The 18,890-nt window shown below is 37.0% G+C and overlaps 1 protein-coding gene across 3 annotated transcripts in view; it reads right to left on the bottom strand.

Annotated features, from left to right (window-relative positions):
- Positions 1-15,283: 15,283 nt before the first annotated feature.
- GABPB1 (GA binding protein transcription factor subunit beta 1) overlaps positions 15,284-18,890 on the bottom strand; it is a 65,760-nt gene continuing 62,153 nt past the window's right edge. For all 3 annotated transcript variants that reach the window (XM_061182145.1, XM_061182147.1, XM_061182146.1), the window contains exon 9: positions 15,284-15,852. In XM_061182145.1, the coding sequence (XP_061038128.1) occupies positions 15,700-15,852 (153 nt within the window). In that variant the 3' untranslated portion in view covers positions 15,284-15,699. The remainder of the gene's footprint in view (positions 15,853-18,890) is intronic.

Genomic DNA, 18,890 nt, shown 5'->3' with positions numbered 1-18,890 from the left:
AGTGATTAAAATGTTTTAAAATTATTGTGATGGTTACCAACTCTGAATATACTAAATGCATTGAATTGGACACTTTAAATGGGGGGATTTACTATGACAAAGGAGACAAAAATATACAAGGGAGAAAAGACAGTCTCTCCAATAAGTGATCCTGGGAAAACTGGACAGCTACATGTAAAAGAATGAACTTAGAACATTCTCTTACACCATATACAAAAATAAACTCAGAATGCATTAAAGACTTCATGTAAGACCAAAAACCATAAAACTCACAGAAGAAAACATAGGCAGGACACTCTCTGACATAAATTTTAGTCATATTTTTTTTGATCTGTCTCCTAAAGCAAAGGAAATAAAAGGAAAAATAAACAAATGGAACCTAATTAAACTGAAAAGCTTTTGCACAGTACAGGAAACCATCAACAACATGAAAAGACAACCTGATGAATGGGAGAAAATATTTGCAAATGCTTTGACCAGTAATGGGTTAATATCCAAAATATATAACTCAACATCAGAAAAGCCAAAAAATGGGCAGAAGACCTGAATAGACATTTTTCCAAAGAAGACATACAGACGGCCAAAAGGCACAGGAAAAGATGTTCAACATCGTTAATTATCAGAGAAATGCAAATCAAAACCAAAATGCAGTATCACCTCACCAGTCAGAATGGCTATCATCAAAAAGTCTACAAATTGGGCTTCCCTGGTTGTGCAGTGGTTAAGAATCCGCCTGTCAATGCAGGGAACACGGGTTCGAGCCCTGGTCCGAGAAGATCCCACATGCCTCGGAGCAATCAAGCCCATGCGCCACAACTACTGAGCCTATGCTCTAGAGCCCATGCTCCACAACAAGAGAAGCCACCGCAATGAGAAGCCCACGCACAGCAAGGAAGAGTAGCCCCCGCTCGCCACAACTAGAGAAAGCCCGTGTGCAGAAACGAAGACCCAATGTAGCCAAAAATAAAAAATAAATAAAATTTTTTAAAAAAAATAAAAGATTCAGATTTTTGTTAATAAAAAAAAAGTCTACAAATAATAAATGCTGGAGAGGGTGTGGAGAAAAGGGAACCCTCCTGCACTATTGGTGGGAATGTAAATTGGTGCAGCCACTATGGAAAATCGTATGGAGGTTCCTTAAAAAACTAAAAGTAGAGCTATTGTATGATCCAGCAATCCCACTCCTGGGCATATATCCAGAAAAAAAGAAAACTCTAATTTAAAAAACTACATGTGCCCCAACATTCATAGCAGCACTATTTGCAATAGCCAAGACATGGAAACAATCCAAATGCCCATCAACAGACGACTGGTTTAAGAAAATGTGGTATATAGATACAATGGAATATTACTCAACCATAAAAAGAATGAAATATTGCCATTTGCAGCAACATGGATGGACCTAGAGAATATTATGCTTAGTGAAATAAGTCAGAGAAAGATAAATACTATATGACATCACTTACATGTAGAATCTAAAAAATAAAGCAAACTAGTAAATATTAAAAAAAAGAAAATAAATAAATGGGAGGGTTTAAAGTATGGCAATCTCAATAACGTTACTGATGAAGAAGGAGGAGAAGAAGGAGGAGGGGGGGAGGAGGGAGGGGGAGGAGGAGGAGAGGAATGCCCCAGGAACATAAGGTATTTGGTGAACAAATGTCCTAGTGGACTTGGACTCCACTGATATTGTCAATAGTATAAATCTTTCCTAGGAGCAAGAGTAGGAAAAATAGTAATATTGACAGTGATAACAGCTAACATTTATTGAGCACATGAAAACCAAGTTAGGAACTTTAGATGAAAAAGTATCAGTTATTTTTTGGGCTTCCCTGGTGGCGCAGTGGTTGAGAATCTGTCTGCCAATGCAGGGCAGACGGGTTCGAGCCTTGGTCTGGGAGGATCCCACATGCCGCGGAGCAACTGGGCCCGTGAGCCACAACTACTGAGCCTGCGCGTCTGGAGCCTGTGCCCCGCAACAAGAGAGGCCGCGATAGTGAGAGGCCCGCGCACCGCGATGAAGAGTGGCCCCCGCTCGCCGCAATTAGAGAAAGCCCTCGCACAGAAACGAGGACCCAACACAGCCATAAATAAATAAAATAAAATAAAATTTAAAAAAAGTATCAGTTATTTTCTCTTCAAGTGTTGCTTCTGCTCCATTTTCTCCCTTTTATTCTTCTGCAACTCCAATTATGCCTATATTAAACTTTTTACCTTATCTCATATATATATAATATTTGTGTATATATATTACATATTATATAATATGTTATATAAATTATATTTTTATATTCTTTTCTTTGTTTTCCATCTTCTTTTCCCTCTGAGTTTCAGCTTGGAAATTATTCTCTGACTTATCTTTGATTTCTTTCTTCAGATGTTTCTAATATGATGATAAACCTGTTTATTGATTTCCTAATATCAGTTATTAAATATTTTTCAGTTGTAGAATTTCCATTTGGTCTTTTTTGTTTTCACAACTCTTATCTTCAACAGAGGACACATCCAGATATATAAAGAACACCCATAAATCAATTTTAAAAGACAGTATACCCAATAGAAAAATAGATAACAGATTTGAGTAGGTACTTCTTCAAAGAGGATATCTAAACAGTCAATAAATATGCAAAAGATGTTCAATCTCATTAGTCATCATGGATGCTACCACAAAACCCAGAATGGCTAAAATGAGAAAGACAGCAAATATCAAGAGCAACTGGCTCTCATACACTCTGGTGGGAGTATAAATTGAAATAACTATCTTGGAAAATATTCTCTCATAATATCTTCCAGAGCTGAACGTATTATATGTATATATATATGCTATAACCCAGCAAGTTTACTTCTAGGTACTTAACCAACAAAAATACTTTTAAATGATCAACATAAGACATGTGGAAGTATGCTCACAGAAGCAGTATTCCTAACAGGCAAACACTGGATTTAAATGTTCATCAATGCTATGGGTAAATACATCCAGAAAAAAAAATAATAAGTTGCATCCAATCCTCACACCATGTACCTCGATAAATTCCAAAAAAATTAGATTTAAATGTAAAAAATAAAAGCATAACATTACATGAAACCATCACTATAATCATGGTAACAGTTTCACAGGTGTATGCATATGTCCAAAGTCATCAAATTATATACATTAAATATGCACATTTTTTGGTATATCAATTATACCTCAATAAAGCTGTTTTAAAAATGACAATGAAAATTACATGAAGAAAATTTAGGTGCTTTTCTGGTTAACTTCAGAGTGAAGAATATCTTTCTAACTATGGCTCAAAAGCCAGAAACTATAAATTCAACCATATTTTTAAAAAAACCCAGGGACTTCCCTGGAGGTCCAGAGGTTAAGACTCCGCACTTCCAATGCAGGGGGCGCAGGTTCAATCCCTGGTCGGGGAACTAAGATCCTACATGCCGAGTGGCACAGCCAAAAAATTAAAAAAAAAGAAAAACCCATAAGGAAAGTCAAAAGACAATGACAAACTGAGGAAAAATATTTGCAACTCACAGCACAAGGGCAAGAAGAAAAAGACCAGCACTCTGACAGAAAAAATGGGCGAAGACTGGTAAGAGAAATTAGCATAAAGGAAAACACAAAACCCATAACTGAGAAAATCAACCTAAATCTATACTCAACTACATATCAGAATAGCACACCCCCAGTTTGCTAATACAGCGTGTGGGCAAGGCTGTAGGGAAACAGGTGCTCACATGGAAAGAGAGGTGGCAGGGCAATCTGGAAATATCTACCAAAACTGCAAATGTATACTTGTCTTTGACCCAGCTATTCCACTTCAGCATATCCTTGTACATGTGTGAAATGACAAGCGTACAAGGTTATTCTTTGCAGCACAGTTTGTAGTAGCAAAAGATTGAAAACAACACAACTGTCCATGGCTAGGAAACTAATTAAACTAAGGCACATGCACACAGTGCAACTCTACAAAAAAAGGAGTCTGCTCCAAGGGATGAGGAAAACAGCACGGTGCAGAACAGAGTGTACCACTTGTGGAAAAAAAGCAGGGGGAAAATGAGAACGCAGACTATATTTGCTTTTATGTGCCCCACACCCGGTGCAAAAAAAAAAACATTGAAACTATTAGTAAGAAATTAATAATGGTAGTTACCTAGAACAGGAATTGAGCGGATGGGCCCAGAGGTGGGAGGAGGACTTTTCACAGATACCTTTTATAACTTTATTTTTTGCTGTATTTATTTATTTACTTTCTTATTTACTTACTCATTTAATGAGCATTTACTACCTATTAAAATTAAACCAAATAATTTTTAAAATTTATTTACCTTATTTATTTATTTTTGACTGCCTTGGGTTTTCGTTGCTGCGTGCGGGCTTTCTCTAGTTGTGGCAAGCGGGGGCTACTCTTCCTTGCAGTGTGCGGGCTTCTCATTGCGGTGGCTTCTCTTGTTGCGGAGCAGGGGCTCTAGGCACACGGGCTTCAGTAGTTGTGGCACGCGGGCTCAGTAGTTGTAGCTCGTGGGCTCTAGAGCACAGGCTCAGTAGTTGTGGCGCACAGGCTTAGTTGCTCCGCGGCATGTGGGATCTTCCCGGACCAGGGCTCGAACCCGTGTCCCCTGCATTGGCAGACAGATTCTTAACCACTGTGCCACCAGGGAAGCCCCAAACTAAATAATTTTTAAAATAATGTAATTATAATAAAATTTAACCTTCTTAAAATGGCCTTCAAGACCTTGCATGACCTGCCTTTTTCCCCGAGCTTCTCCCTTGCTCACACCCCCTACTCCCTTTTGCCACAGCCTCAGGATCTCCTTTTAGCTTCTCAAACAGCTCAATTTACTCTCAATTTATTTCCCATCTCATGGGCTGCTTGCCTAAAAGGTGCAACTCAAAATTCAGCTTAACAGCTCTCATCAGAGGCAATAATGATGAGGCTGGGCACCAGGATCAGCTCTGTGGATCCCCCCGTGGATTTCTTTTCTCAAAGGAAGAACAAAGCATTCCCGGTAGTTTGTTCAGAGGACACTTGGCAAAATCTGGAGACGTTTATCGTTTATAAAGCGGAGGAGGGAGGTGTTATTGGCATCTACTGCGTAGAGGCCAGGGATGCTGCTAAACACCCTACAATGCACAGGACAGCCCACAACAAAGAACTACTCAGCCTAAAATGTCAATAGTGTCAAGGTTGAGAAACACTTGTCTCTTTGAAAAAAAAAAAAGAGCTCGGGTTAATTTCAGACACTCATTACTTGGGGAAGTTTTTTTTAATCTCCCTCATTTCCCTGTCTGTAATATAGGCACAATTAGAATTATTTCATTTTTTTTTTAAACTTCATCTAGAAAAATTAGGAGCTCTGATACACAAGGAGGAGAATGTAAAACCCCCACCATCCAGAGAACCAGAGCTGATTCTCACCCATTCATTCAGCAGGTATTTGTCAGGGACCTTCCTTGCGTCAGGCACTCTTGTGAATGCTGAGGACGTCATGGTGAACTCCTCACGGAGCTTACAATCTGGTGGACAGAGAGAAAATAAACAAAGGAAACACATAATATGTCAGAAGTTATAAGTGCAGAGAGGAAAAAAAAAAAAAAAGAAAGCCAGGGAAGGGGTAAAAAGGGTGTAAGACAGGATAAGTCAGAAAAGATCTCCCAGGGCTTCCCTGGTGGCGCAGTGGTTGAGAATCTGCCTGCCAATGCAGGGGACACGGGTTCGAGCCCTGGTCTGGGAAGATCCCACATGCCGCGGAGCAGCTGGGCCCATGAGCCACAATTACTGAGCCTGCGCGTCTGGAGCCTGTGCTCCGCAACAAGAGAGGCCGCGATAGTGAGAGGCCCACGCACCGCGATGAAGAGTGGCCCCCGCTTGCCACAACTAGAGAAAGCCCTCACACAGAAATGAAGACCCAACACAGCCATAAATTAAAAAAAAGAAAAAAAAAATTTTTTTTTAAAAAACAAAAAACAAACACCTAAAGTCACCAGATTTTCTGTAGCATTTGACAGTTAAAAAAAAAAAAAAAATCTCCCAGAAAAGGAGACATTTGAGCAAAAGTCTGAAGGAGGTGAAAGAAGGGACCTTAGGTATATCTGGACAAAAAATGCTCTAGGTAGAGGGAATGGTACATGCAAGGTAGTACGATGAGAGTGAGCCTCTTGTGTTTGAGGAACAGCTAGGAGGATACTTAGCTTGGAGTTGAGTGATGGAGCCAGAGACTAGGAGGAAATGGGGTCAGAAAAGTAATGGGAAGAGGTGGGTCATATCAGGGAGGGCCTCTCTAGTCATTATAAGTACTTTACCGTTTACTTTGAGCAGGATAGGAAACTGTGAAAGTATCTGAGCAGAGGAGTAATATGAGCCAGCTTCATTCTTGAAAGAGTCACTCTGGCTGTTGTGTTGGGAGTTGATTTGGGGGAACAAGGAGTCAGGCAGACCAGATAGGAAGCGATTATAATTATCTAGAGAAGAGATGATGGTGGTACTAATGGACCAGTGTGACGTGATCTGACTCTAGATATATTTTGAAAGTAAGACAAGCAAGATTTGCTAATGGTTTCGCAGATGTGGGATATGAAAGAAAGAAAAGAGTCAAGGGTGACTTCAAAGTTTGGAGCCAAGAAACAGGAAGGAGTAGAGAGGAGTTCAGTTTTGAGCACGTCAAGTTTGAGATGTGTATTAGAAGTGTCAATGGGACTATCAAGGGAGTAGTTAGATGAGTCTGGAGTTCATGAAGAAAGCCTGGGCTGCAGATACAAATTTGGCAGTCATCAGCCTACAGATATTTAAAACCTTGAAACTGGATGAGATCATCAAGCAAGTGAATATTCAGATAGAAATACAAGGATGTTGTGTCAAGTAGCCTTCCAAATACTTTTGTATTTAGAGTTCTCACACTTTATTCTCCACTCCTGCCCACTCATACTCCCAGTTTTCCTCCCCATCCCATCTCACCTGCCATACTCATACTCACATTGTACGCCTACTTGTAACTCCCTCCTTGTAACTCGGTGTATAGACTCATCACACGCACACACCTCACACTTAGACATGTAACATAAAATTTTTGAAAATTTAATCATATTGCATTCAAGGAAAAGAATCTGTTTAACATTTTAATGGTTGTATAATATTCTATCATGTGCATATACTGCAATCTTCAACCAATCCTGTATTTGGACAATTAAGTTTTGGGGTTTTTGCTTTTTTGTTACTATTAATAAGAATGAGGTAGAACAATTTTGCCCCTTAGATATTTCCTTAAAATAAATTTCTAGAAGTAGAATTGTTGAGTAAAAGAGTTTTGGTCGGTTTTACAAAATGCCTTCTAGAAAGATAGAGTAAGTGTATCAGTATTTCCCCATCTCTCCACACGTAGGGACAGTGACTTCTGTTCTCTCTTTCTTTTAGATGTGAACAGATTATATAAAATAAAACTAAAAGTTGTAGTAACAATTCTTCTTTTATACAATTTGCTGTTTGGAATGTTTTATTAAATTCTGCTTAAGAGAACTGAGATGTGAAGTCTTCCATATTTGGTCCATCCTTGCCTGCTTATAGCTGAATTTAGCGAAAAAAAGAAGTTAATGGTGTGTGCCTTAAAGCCAAGCAACAACAGAAATAAAAGCCTGGAACTCCAACTTCACTGAGAAACTCCACAAAGAAGTATTATGCTTGTCTGATTAACGGGGGGAGTGTGAACTTCAAATGAAGTGGTGCAACTGTCACTAAGGAAACAAGAGCTTTTACTGGAAACAGAGGGATTACTAGGACTTAAGACAGGGAGCTGTGCCCTCCAAGGAACTGCTTAGAACTGAGGAATTGGTTTCATTTTCAACCATGTATTGAAAGGGGATTTTTGTGCCCATCGTAATGGTATTTTGCCCTCTGAAAAAGCACTGGGTACAGATGTGATACAGATGTAGGCTAGGGTTAGTCTACAAGAGGCTACATGATAGGAGGGAAAAGGAAGTCCAACTTCCTCCAGGGAGCAACCAGCTGTACAAAGAGCAATCAGGCTTAGCTGCTCACTTAGGAAGGTAGCATAAGGATGGAGTTGACAAATACTGCCTTAGGACAGCAGAAAATCACACCTTTTTGTCCAGAGGGAGAGGGTGGGGCTGGGATGACTGGCAGTCCTTTATATACCTCCAATAGGTTCTATCTCTTCTACATATTTCTTCAAAATATACTTAGCAAATGTTTACTATGTACTGACCACTGTACCTTGCACTTTTAATACACACGATTAGATTCAATCTTCACAACCTAGTAAAAGCCATCTTCTATCTCATCCTTGAGAAACTTAGTCTCAAGGAAATTGAAACAATTGGCTAAAATTACACAAAATAATAATTGAAGGGGCCAGGATTTGAACCCAGGATTATCTGATCCAATACCCATGTTCTTTCCATCACACCAGGCTGCTTCCTTTAACTTTGGTATCTACATACCTCTAGGATAAGGGGCTAGTGGAATTTTAATTTTTGGAGGCTCTGCTAAATGCTTCTGAACACTTTAGTACACATCATGTACAATAATCCAAACACTCATTGCCCTTTCAAGTATAATTTAAAACACACAACTATAAAATATCAAAAGAAAAACTTAGTGCAAGAACGTAAAAAAATTACATTAAGTAGTACATTACATCTTCTAAAAATGGTTTAAGTGTGAAAATTAAATCTTTCCCTCACTAATTATCTGGAAAAGCATATATTGTAAAAAGGAGACAGTATTCAGCTAAAAGAGAAAAAGATTCAAGTTGTAAATTAAAATTCCATTCCACCTTTAATAGGCTCCTTGAGTGTTAGACCAATATAACACTTGAAATTCTAACTCAGCCTGGTATTGAGAGTTGCACATAATAGATACTCAGTAAACATGTACTAACTGAGACAATTAAAAAAATTTTTAAGTCAGACAGTGGGAGAAGATATTTACAACTCATGCAACCAGCAAAAGATTAGTTTCCAGAAAAATATTAAACTTCAACAAATCAATAAGAAAAACTACCCAACAAAAAACAGGCCATGAACTAGCAATTCACAGAAGAATAAATGCTAACGGACCAGAAACAACAGGGAAAAAATGTTCAGCCTCACTAATAATAGGGAATTGCAAATAATGAGAACAATTTCATATCAATGTAGGCTGGCAAAAACAGTGTGATAATATCATGTGTTGGTGAGATGTGGGGAAATGAGAATTCTCATCACTATTCAGAGCCACTCTGGAAAGCAATTTGACAATGTCTGGTAAAACTGCCTACCCTCAATCTAACAATTCCATTTTCCGGGGAAACCTGGCACATGCATGCACATAAGAAGATAAACATACGAGGGTGTTCATTACATCACTATTTATAATAGCCAAAAATAAGAAGTGACATATCTATACATAGAACAAAGGATAAATACAAATGGTATATTTATTTAATTTTATAAGTCAAAATGAATGATTAGATACTCAGATATGAATGTCTAAAATATTGATGAACTGAAAAAATCAATATGCAGAATGACATATGTATAAAATGATAACTCTAACAAAGTTTAAGAACCATAGAAACCTTACCCTATATTTATGAAATATGGTACGCAGAAAAAGCATGAAAATGTAGATAGAACAATATATTTCAACCTCAGGAGAGTGGCTGTCTTTAGGAGAGAGGAATGAGATGAGAAAGGGGAAAAAAGGGACTTAACTACATCTGTAACATTCAATTTCTTAACAGAAAAGATTTGAAGCAAAGAAGGTAATTTTAAGATTTATTAAATTTGTAGAACACTCCCTAACACCATACACAAAAATAAACTCAAAATGGATTAAAGACCTAAATGTAAGGCCAGACACTATCAAACTCTTAGAGGAAAACATAGGCAGAACACTCTATGACATAAATCACAGCAAGATTCTTTTTGACCCACCTCCTAGAGAAATGGAAATAAAAACAAAAATAAACAATGGGACCTAATGAAACTTAACAGCTTTTGCACAGCAAAGGAAAACATAAACAAGATGAAAAGACAACCCTCAGAATGGGAGAAAATATTTGCAAATGAAGCAACTGAAAAGGATTAATCTCCAAAATTTACAAGCAGCTCATGCAGCTCAATATCAAAAAAACAAACAATCCAATCCAAAAATGGGCAGAAGACCTAAATAGACATTTCTCCAAAGAAGATATACAGATCACCAACAAACACATGAAAGGATGCTCAACATCACTAATCATTAGAGAAATGCAAATCAAAACTACAATGAGGTATCACCTCACACCAGTCAGAATGGCCATCATCAAAAAATCTACAAACAATAAATGCTGGAGAGGGTGTGGAGAAAAGGGAACCCTCTTGCACTGTTGGTGGGAATGTAAATTGATACAGCCAATGGAGGTTCCTTAAAAAACTAAAAATAGAACTACCATACGACCCAGCAATCCCACTACTGGGCATATACCCTGAGAAAACCATAATTCAAAAAGAGTCATGTACCACAATGTTCATTGCAGCTCTATCTACAACAGCCAGGACATGGAAGCAACCTAAGTGTCCATCGACAGATGAATGGATAAAGAAGATGTGGCACATATATACAATGGAATATTACTCAGCCATAAAAAGAAACGAAATTGAGTTATTTGTAGTGAGGTGGATGGAGTTAGAGTCTGTCATACAGAGTGAAGTAAGTCAGAAAGAGAAAAACAAATATCGTATGCTAACACATATATATGGAATCTAAAAAAAAAAAAAAAAAGGTCATGAAGAACCTAGGGGCAAGACGGGAACAAAGACGCAGACTTACTAGAGAATGGACTTGAGGACACAGGGAGGGGGAAGGGTAAGCTGGGACAAAGTGACAGAGTGGTAGTGTATATATGGACATATATACACTACCAAATGTAAAACAGCTAGCTAGTGGGAAGCAGCCGCATAGCACAGGGAGATCAGCTCGGTGCTTTGTGACCACCTAGAGGGGTGGGATAGGGAGGGTGGGAGGGAGACGCAAGAGGGAGGGGATACGGGGATATGTGTATATGTATAGCTTCACTTTGTTATACAGCAGAAACTAACACACCATTGTACAGCAATTATACTCCAATCAAGATGTTAAAAAAATTTTATTAAATTTGGGTGGTAGGTACATGGATGTTTGTTAAATTATTCTCTATGCCCTTCTATATGTTTTGAAGTTTTCATTAAAACAACTGCGTATTAAATTGTATCTAACAAAAGTAGTAAACATTCTTAATATGCTTCAGTGTTTGATGCTGAGAGTCTATTATACTTGGCAGAAATGTTTGGAAGTAGAGTCAGTTCTCTGGCAGACCGAGAATTTTTTATAAAAAGAGACTACAGATTCATTTAAGTGTAAGCTTTCTTAATGTATGTTATTTTTCTATAGCAAAATGTGCAAATGCAATTTAAACTTTAAATAATTCTTGAGAGTTATAAGGATGGCAGGCAAAGGATAATTATGAAAAATAGTAATACAAAAAATGAATGCTTTACTGACTTTTATCTGGCATGCAAGAAAAATATTTTCTTACAGAAAAACCAAAGAGACATTAAAATAATTCATAAAATTCAAAATTATAATCCATGTAATTAATCAATAGTAAGACTGTAATTGCATATATTTATATATGTAGAAAACATTACATATCAGCCATGCACATGAGATCTAAACTGTTCAAATGAAAATTTGAGTAAGCAATTAATAAAGCACAGTGGATAGAATCACAGAGATCAGGTCAAAATTTTTCCAGGAAGAAAACAGTAGTTTTGGGGGGAATTACAATACTTATCTAAAAATGAAGAGCCCCAAGAACTATATCTAAATTATATTCACTACTTGACTATCATTAATGTGAAATATTTTTAAAGGATCTCAGGGTATCAAAATGATGTAAAAAACTATAAGACTATATATTTAGAAAATACTTTTAATAAGTCACAAAAATAATGATATCAAAATTTTGACTTGGAACCAGAAGCGTATTTTCCATCACAAATTACACAAAGTAATCTGAGAATGAATTCAAAGAGCTTACGTCAAACTGAGTCCATGTGCATTGAGATGTTCTCACCTAACATAGAGAAAGCAAATAGCAAACATCATTCAAAACTACAAGAGACTAGTTATCTATAATGAAATCCAAGTACAGTAAATATGACTTAATGAAATAACAAATATATTAGTTAGTTCATTCCTAAGTTGATCTGACATGATGGAAGGAGATATTTACTCAATAGAAGCTAGGTGAATAGAAATTTTTTTTTTCTATTTGCTATATAAGCCTGAGTCCTAATGCCTTGGGAACCCATCCATATGGATATAAAGGTTCCTACAATTGTTTTGTGATTTTATCTGAAAAGGGTCTTCTTCTTGATACATTTTGTCAGTTCTCAAGATCTTTCAGGTATTAAGACACAAAGAAACTTTATAGATTTCATCTGGAAGAAACTTTGTACAGAGTAATACAAAAAATTAGTCATATCAGCATAAAGCATCCATGAATATGTCTATCAACTCATCAGTTCCTGTTATGGGCAAGGGTTTCTTCTGATTTTCAATAAATAATATCATAAATGACCATGTTGAAGAAACATACTGGCATAGATTTTCATTAGCAATATGTTTTGGATAAACATTTTGTATACAGACCTTTTTGTTAAAAACAAGTATAGTCCAAATTATATATTTCACATTTATTTCCTTCTCTCTCTAGCTGTTATTTTGAACGTCACAGAAGAAAGCTCTCCAACTCCCAACCCTCCACCATCATAAACAAATAAAGGAATCCGGTGGCAGAGTAAAAGAAAAACTACCTGCTGTTGATATCAGGAAAGATTGACATAAAAAAATAACTTCTAAAAGCCAGTAAAAATAAATGACATCACAAGCCCTTTGGGGAAGTAACTGAGACATAAATAAAGTAACAATAAATGAAAATTAGTTGGGAAGCACAGTCTCTGCAGATACCAGTCGTCAGATGAGGCTTTCTGAAATCATCACAGACCCAACCTAGAATTTGTAACCCCCGAGTTCTAGCAACTGTACACAGTGACATTTTAAAATCTTAAACAAGTAATTAGGCAATCAAGACATCTAATGAACTCAGTGTGTAGACAGTACATAACCAGTACTATTCCAGATGCACGGAACAGAAACTAATTCATTACAAGGAATTAATTCATTAAGCCCTAACATTTAGGGCATTAGAGCTTGATTCTCTTGCAGAATCCTGGTTGAGAAGGGCTGCTCCAGAAGGTGTTTGTTCATTTAAAATCAATATCTCATTCCCTTCATGAATATACAAACAGAAACATCCTTAACCCAATACAAAAATTAATATCCCCATGCATTTTTCTTTACCACACAAATATTGAAATAAAGGAAAGTGTGGACTGTTTTCTAAAAAAAATAAAATAAAGAAGGTGTTTGTTCACACATAAGTGGAAATAATTAGCCATCAATGTGGCAACCTGATGACCTTTAACTATGAATCCATCATTATGTACTGGAAACACATTAAGTGTGGATTTCTGAAAACTTTTATTAGTATTTTATTCTGTCAGTTCTTTTAATCTTCTGCCCATAACATCATTGAGAATAAGTAGAATGCAAAGCTTTCCCAGCCCACCTCAAAATGGAAGCTAAAAAGAAAAAGAGAAAAGAAAAAGCAAATGCTTTTTTTAGTTATAAATTCTTGTCTAAGCTCTGATTTCATAGTACAGTGAGTCAGGTGTAGATGATTAAGGAATTAAACAAGTCCAACATAACAGACTCTGAAAAACGTGGACTTCCCCCAAAGACATTTCAATATCTACCTGATACTATCATACACTTATTCCTCTTAAGTATCAATTATTTTCTCCCATCTATGGCAAATGTTATTATAGATCAAAATTCTTTCTTGCACCAGGTAAAGTTTCTAGCAGAACAAAAGACTAGAAATCAAAGAAGGCATTAAATTCACTTTCAGAAGCTAGTTTCCAACACTTTCTCAAGGATCTTCAGGGCCAATCTGGTCTTGGAAGCAAAACTATACAGTGGGGTGAACACGTTGCCCCTGCTCCACTCTGATACTGCATACGTTAGGGTACCCTTCCTAACATAACAAACCCATAAACGCACTAACGTACTAAAAAACAGACATAGAAAAGCAGCTTCACGCAACTGAAAATATGACTTGGCATTTGTAAAACCCAGTTTTAGATACTTTAAAGACACAGTGTGAAGAATTTATAACATTTTCATACGGTGGAATATGGCCGTAATACACAGAACAAACTTTTTAACATGTGAATAAAATGTGGTCAAAATATAAGTCTACACTGAACATATGTGGAAAAGATATTTAATTGTAAAATAGAAAAGTAGGGCAGAGTACAGTTTTAAGGGTAATTGCTTCTTTATACAGTATAGGTAATCTAGAAGGGTCTTAGGGTTAAACATTTTCATAAAGCAATAAAACATTAAAAAATAAAACAAGAAAAAGGACTTGAAGTTATGTTTACAAAAAAGAAGGAACACTATATCAGAGTTTAATGTCCATACATTGTGGAATTGAACAATATTGTGATGAGAGCCAGTCACAGCACAGACATACAGCTTTCACAGGGAAAGTAAAAGCTATGTTAGACATATCTGTAGCATCACCGTAGTACAAAAAGTTCCTGTTCTAAATACAAGAGCAATTTTTTTCCATAAGAATAATTTCCTGGGGGGGAAATGAGTCCATGAAATATTTCAGAAACCCATATGCTTTGAGTTTTCCAAAAACATTATCTTAAAATCCAGTGCCTTAAAGTGCTTTCATGTGGAAATCATGATGGAAGGCACAGAATAGTTTCACGTCCCCACTATGAAATTTTCAAAAAAGCATAGATTTTGCAGTTTGCAAATTCAAGGTATCTTGTAAGCTGCTCCTTCCAAGAACATTGTCGTTCCAATAAAACCAGCTGCTAGCTTACTTAGTTTCAATGACCTATAGAATAAAAGGGTTTCTTTCTTTCCTAGTAACTTACATCATCTTTGTGGGGAAAATACCTATGCAAGTGATGCATTTTGAAATTATAAAACATGCAGAATATGTACAAACAGAAAGTTTTAAAAATATTTGCTTCATATACATGTAAATCTACTTGGGTATAGCTGAAATTGAACAAATATAAAAATTTGCTTTCTAAAAAATGTTTTCAGAGAATCTGAGACAACTTAAAGCTGTACAAGATTTCCTGGGAGAAATCTTCTCTTCATATAGAAGTTTATACCTACAAGAGTTAATTCCAGCATCAGTCCACCACATAATTATTACACAACATTTGGTCTAATCAACAACGATCACCCTTAAAACTGTTCTGTTTCTGAGAAATTAAGGTTTGTACTAAAATCAAAAAGAATTCACAAAAAACAGTGGCTTATTGTGTTTTGGGATCTCTTCAACAATCTTTATCAACTCATTTGGAACTGTAAAAAACAAAAAAAACTATTTACAGAATTCAGTTTTAAATACATTTCACAACTTCTAAAGTAAAGTTTTATGTTACAAGAATTCAGAGCTCATGGCTTAAGTCCAATTATCAAGCTGCAGTCTCTTTTATTATCCTGTCTTCCCATGACTGCAACTTACTGTGTACAGTTCAAGACTGTATTCTTTCTTGACCAAAAGTAAACTCAAACTATATGTTCATTTCAATTAAACAGCTTCTTTATTAGTCTGAAGACGAGTCATAGCTTCTAATTTCTGTCTGTAGGCCTCTGCTTCCTGTTCTTTCTTTAGAAGTTGCTGTCGATATTTTTGTGCTTCTCGATTAGCTTCATCCAGCTGTTTCTGAAGAGCTTCTCTCTCCTAATTTAAAAAAAAAGTTTTTTTTTTCAATTGTTGCACAAATACAATAACAGATACAAGCATGCATCTTTCAAATAAAAAAATCTGTAGTAGCTAAAAGTAGCCACATATTGGTATTTCTGAGACATCTTGCCTTTTTCACCAATTCCCTTATAATTAAAGCCCTAATTTCCAGCTCCACACTACGAGATACAGATTAGTTTCTGACCTCAAGGAAATTATTTTCTAATTAGAAATAAGACTAACATAATGAACCCAAATTGGGTACCTGTACTTTTATACATACTACAAAAACTAGTGAAGAACTTTAACAGGGAAATATACCACCATACCTCTTCACATCTTTATCTGTGATGTTAAAAAGCTACTAATTATAAAAAAATTAATATTTACTGAGCACCCATTATATATATAAACAAGGTGATTTCCAACAACAAGTCTCTAAGATAGATATTATGCCCATTTTACAGATAAGGAAAATGATGCTCAGAGACAATGTAGCTTTCTCATGGTAACACAATAAGGAGTCAGGGTTATGAGGTTCTAATACTACTGCTTTTAAAACTATCTTTCCCGGGACTTCCGTGGTGGCACAGTGGTTAAGAATCCGCCTGCCAATGCAGGCGACACGGGTTCGAGCCCTGGTCCAGGAAGATCCCACATGCTGCGGAGCAACTAAGCCCATGCACCACAACTACCGAGCCTGCGCTCTAGAGCCCACGACCCACAACTACTGAGCCCTTGTGCCACAACTACTGAAGCCCGCGCGCCTAGAGCCTGCGCTCCACAACGAGAAGCCACCGCAATTGGACGCCCACGCACCGCAACGAGTAGCCCCCGCTCGCCGCAACTAGAGAAAGCTCGCACGCAGCAACGAAGACCCAACGCAGCCATAAATAAATAAATAAATAAATTTTTATAAAAAAATAAATAAATAAAACTATCTTTCCCTATGATAGCAAGCAAGATCCCTCATCTTTAAAATGAAGAGTGCTGGTCTAGATTAGTGTTTCCTAAATTATACCATTTTACAAACCAATAAAATACTAATTTCTCTACTGTGATTCATTATATTATATGCTGTAAAATATATGTATTAAATTCCTGAATAAATTGAGAGGAAAAACACAAATCTGGTCCAATGTAAGTGGTATTCTTTCTCCTCTCCTCACTCTGCCCCTATACAGTTGCCTAAGCGAAAACACTTCAAAGATTCCTTTCCCATACCTCTAGTAAGCACACAGACAAAAACTCAACTTGCCCAGGTCCAAGCTCAACCTCATTACAGAAGCCCAGGCCTTCTGCTTGGGGTGGGGGCTGAGGGTAGGACTACTAATGACAAAAAGAGGCCAGGTTCACACTGGACAAGACACTTAAAAGAGAGAACTGAAGGTAAAGGCGAGGGGTAAGCAGCTTGCTGGGAAAGAGGACACTGTGGTCTCTTCCACTGCCTCCTAGACCCTTGTCCATTGTGAACACCAAAAGATTCCCTACCCTCCACTATTCACATGGTCCACAAGGAGGAACATGTGTAACACTCCTGCCTTCCTGTGATCCCACTGCCTTCCCCACACTGGGAATGAAGGTAGATCTAGCATTTATTTTTCCCATGGGTCCACCAAATGTGGGAGTGATTGATTATACAAGTAGTCTCCAAATCTTCCAATTACACAAAATGTACAAGTAGAAGAAATGCCTAAGCCCTACCCAGCTACCCTTTTCTCCTTACTTCAGGCAAGATGCCAGCCTCACGTAAGCAACTGACACCAGTCCCTGGCAGTGAACTATGCAGGACTTTGGGCACCAGTGGAAGGGTGGGAGCTAGACCCCCACCTCTGGCAGGAGCACTCACAGCCATGCATTAAGTGTTTTACACTTTTACATGTACTAAGAAATAAGATCCTTTGGCAGCCAAAGTTTTGAATATGGATAAAAATGTGCCCTGATTTGGTTGGAAATATTAGAAAATATTAACTCTAAGGTATCTTCTAGTATCACCTATTTATTCACATTTAGAAACAGCAAGAGATTCACAATTATTTCAGAAGATGAAAGCAGTAAGGAAGATATCTTACACTTCAACTCCAAGCCCAAGCTATATATTATGATTACATTAGGCAATAGAATAATAGAACAAAAAAGACTTCGAGTTTGCTTTTTTATTTCCAAACAAGATTCTTGAATTCTGCTTCAGCTATTAGCAATTATCTTTTAACAGTTTTATATGGAATTTTCTAATATTCAAATTTATTTTACTTTAGCTATTATAAAGCAAAAAAAAATCATTAAAGTGATTTATCTTCTATCATACTGCAATATAAATTTTAGAAGATAATAATAATACAACTAACAGTTACTGAGCATTTACTATATGCTCACCACTGTACTACTCCTTCACATGCATTCTCATTTAAACCTTACAACACTCTGATGATGCAGGTGCTATTATTTTCCCCTTTTTACTGATGGGGAAGCCAAGCCTTGAAAGGCTAAATAACTTAACCAATCACACTCAGAAAATTATCATTCAAACCTAAATCTGCTTCCAGACTCATATTCTTAACCATTAAATATTTTTTTTAAAAAGAGAGAAACTAGGCAGGGTGTATGAGCTCTCTACTTGTCCATTGAGCTGTCCATTTTCTAACTGCCACGGGTCAAATATGATCCTGTTTTTATAAAGTTTTACTGAAATACAGCCATACCCACTCATTTCCAAATTGCCCGTGGCTGCTTTCTTACTACAACTGCAGAACCGAGTGGCAAAACACACGTTGTAGGATGTGTATAGGGTTTAGCAGCATCCCCAGCCTCTATCCACTAAATGTCAGTGGCATGTCCCTCATTGTGACAACCCTAAATGCATCCAGACATTGCCAAATGTCCCCTGGGGTCAAAACTGCTCCAGTTGAGAAGCACTGCTTTAGAGAAACTTTTTGGGTTAATGGCTAAGCAATCACTTAGAAAGGAATATAAAAGTATACCCCCAAGATAACTCTATTGGTCACCTCAGAAAATAAAATCAAAAGAACTACTTA

The sequence above is a fragment of the Eubalaena glacialis genome, chromosome 2 (assembly GCF_028564815.1).
Source record: "Eubalaena glacialis isolate mEubGla1 chromosome 2, mEubGla1.1.hap2.+ XY, whole genome shotgun sequence".
In the NCBI taxonomy this organism is placed as follows: domain Eukaryota; kingdom Metazoa; phylum Chordata; class Mammalia; order Artiodactyla; family Balaenidae; genus Eubalaena; species Eubalaena glacialis.
Note: the sequence above shows the minus strand (reverse complement) of the source record. Positions and strands in the feature narration are given on the sequence as shown.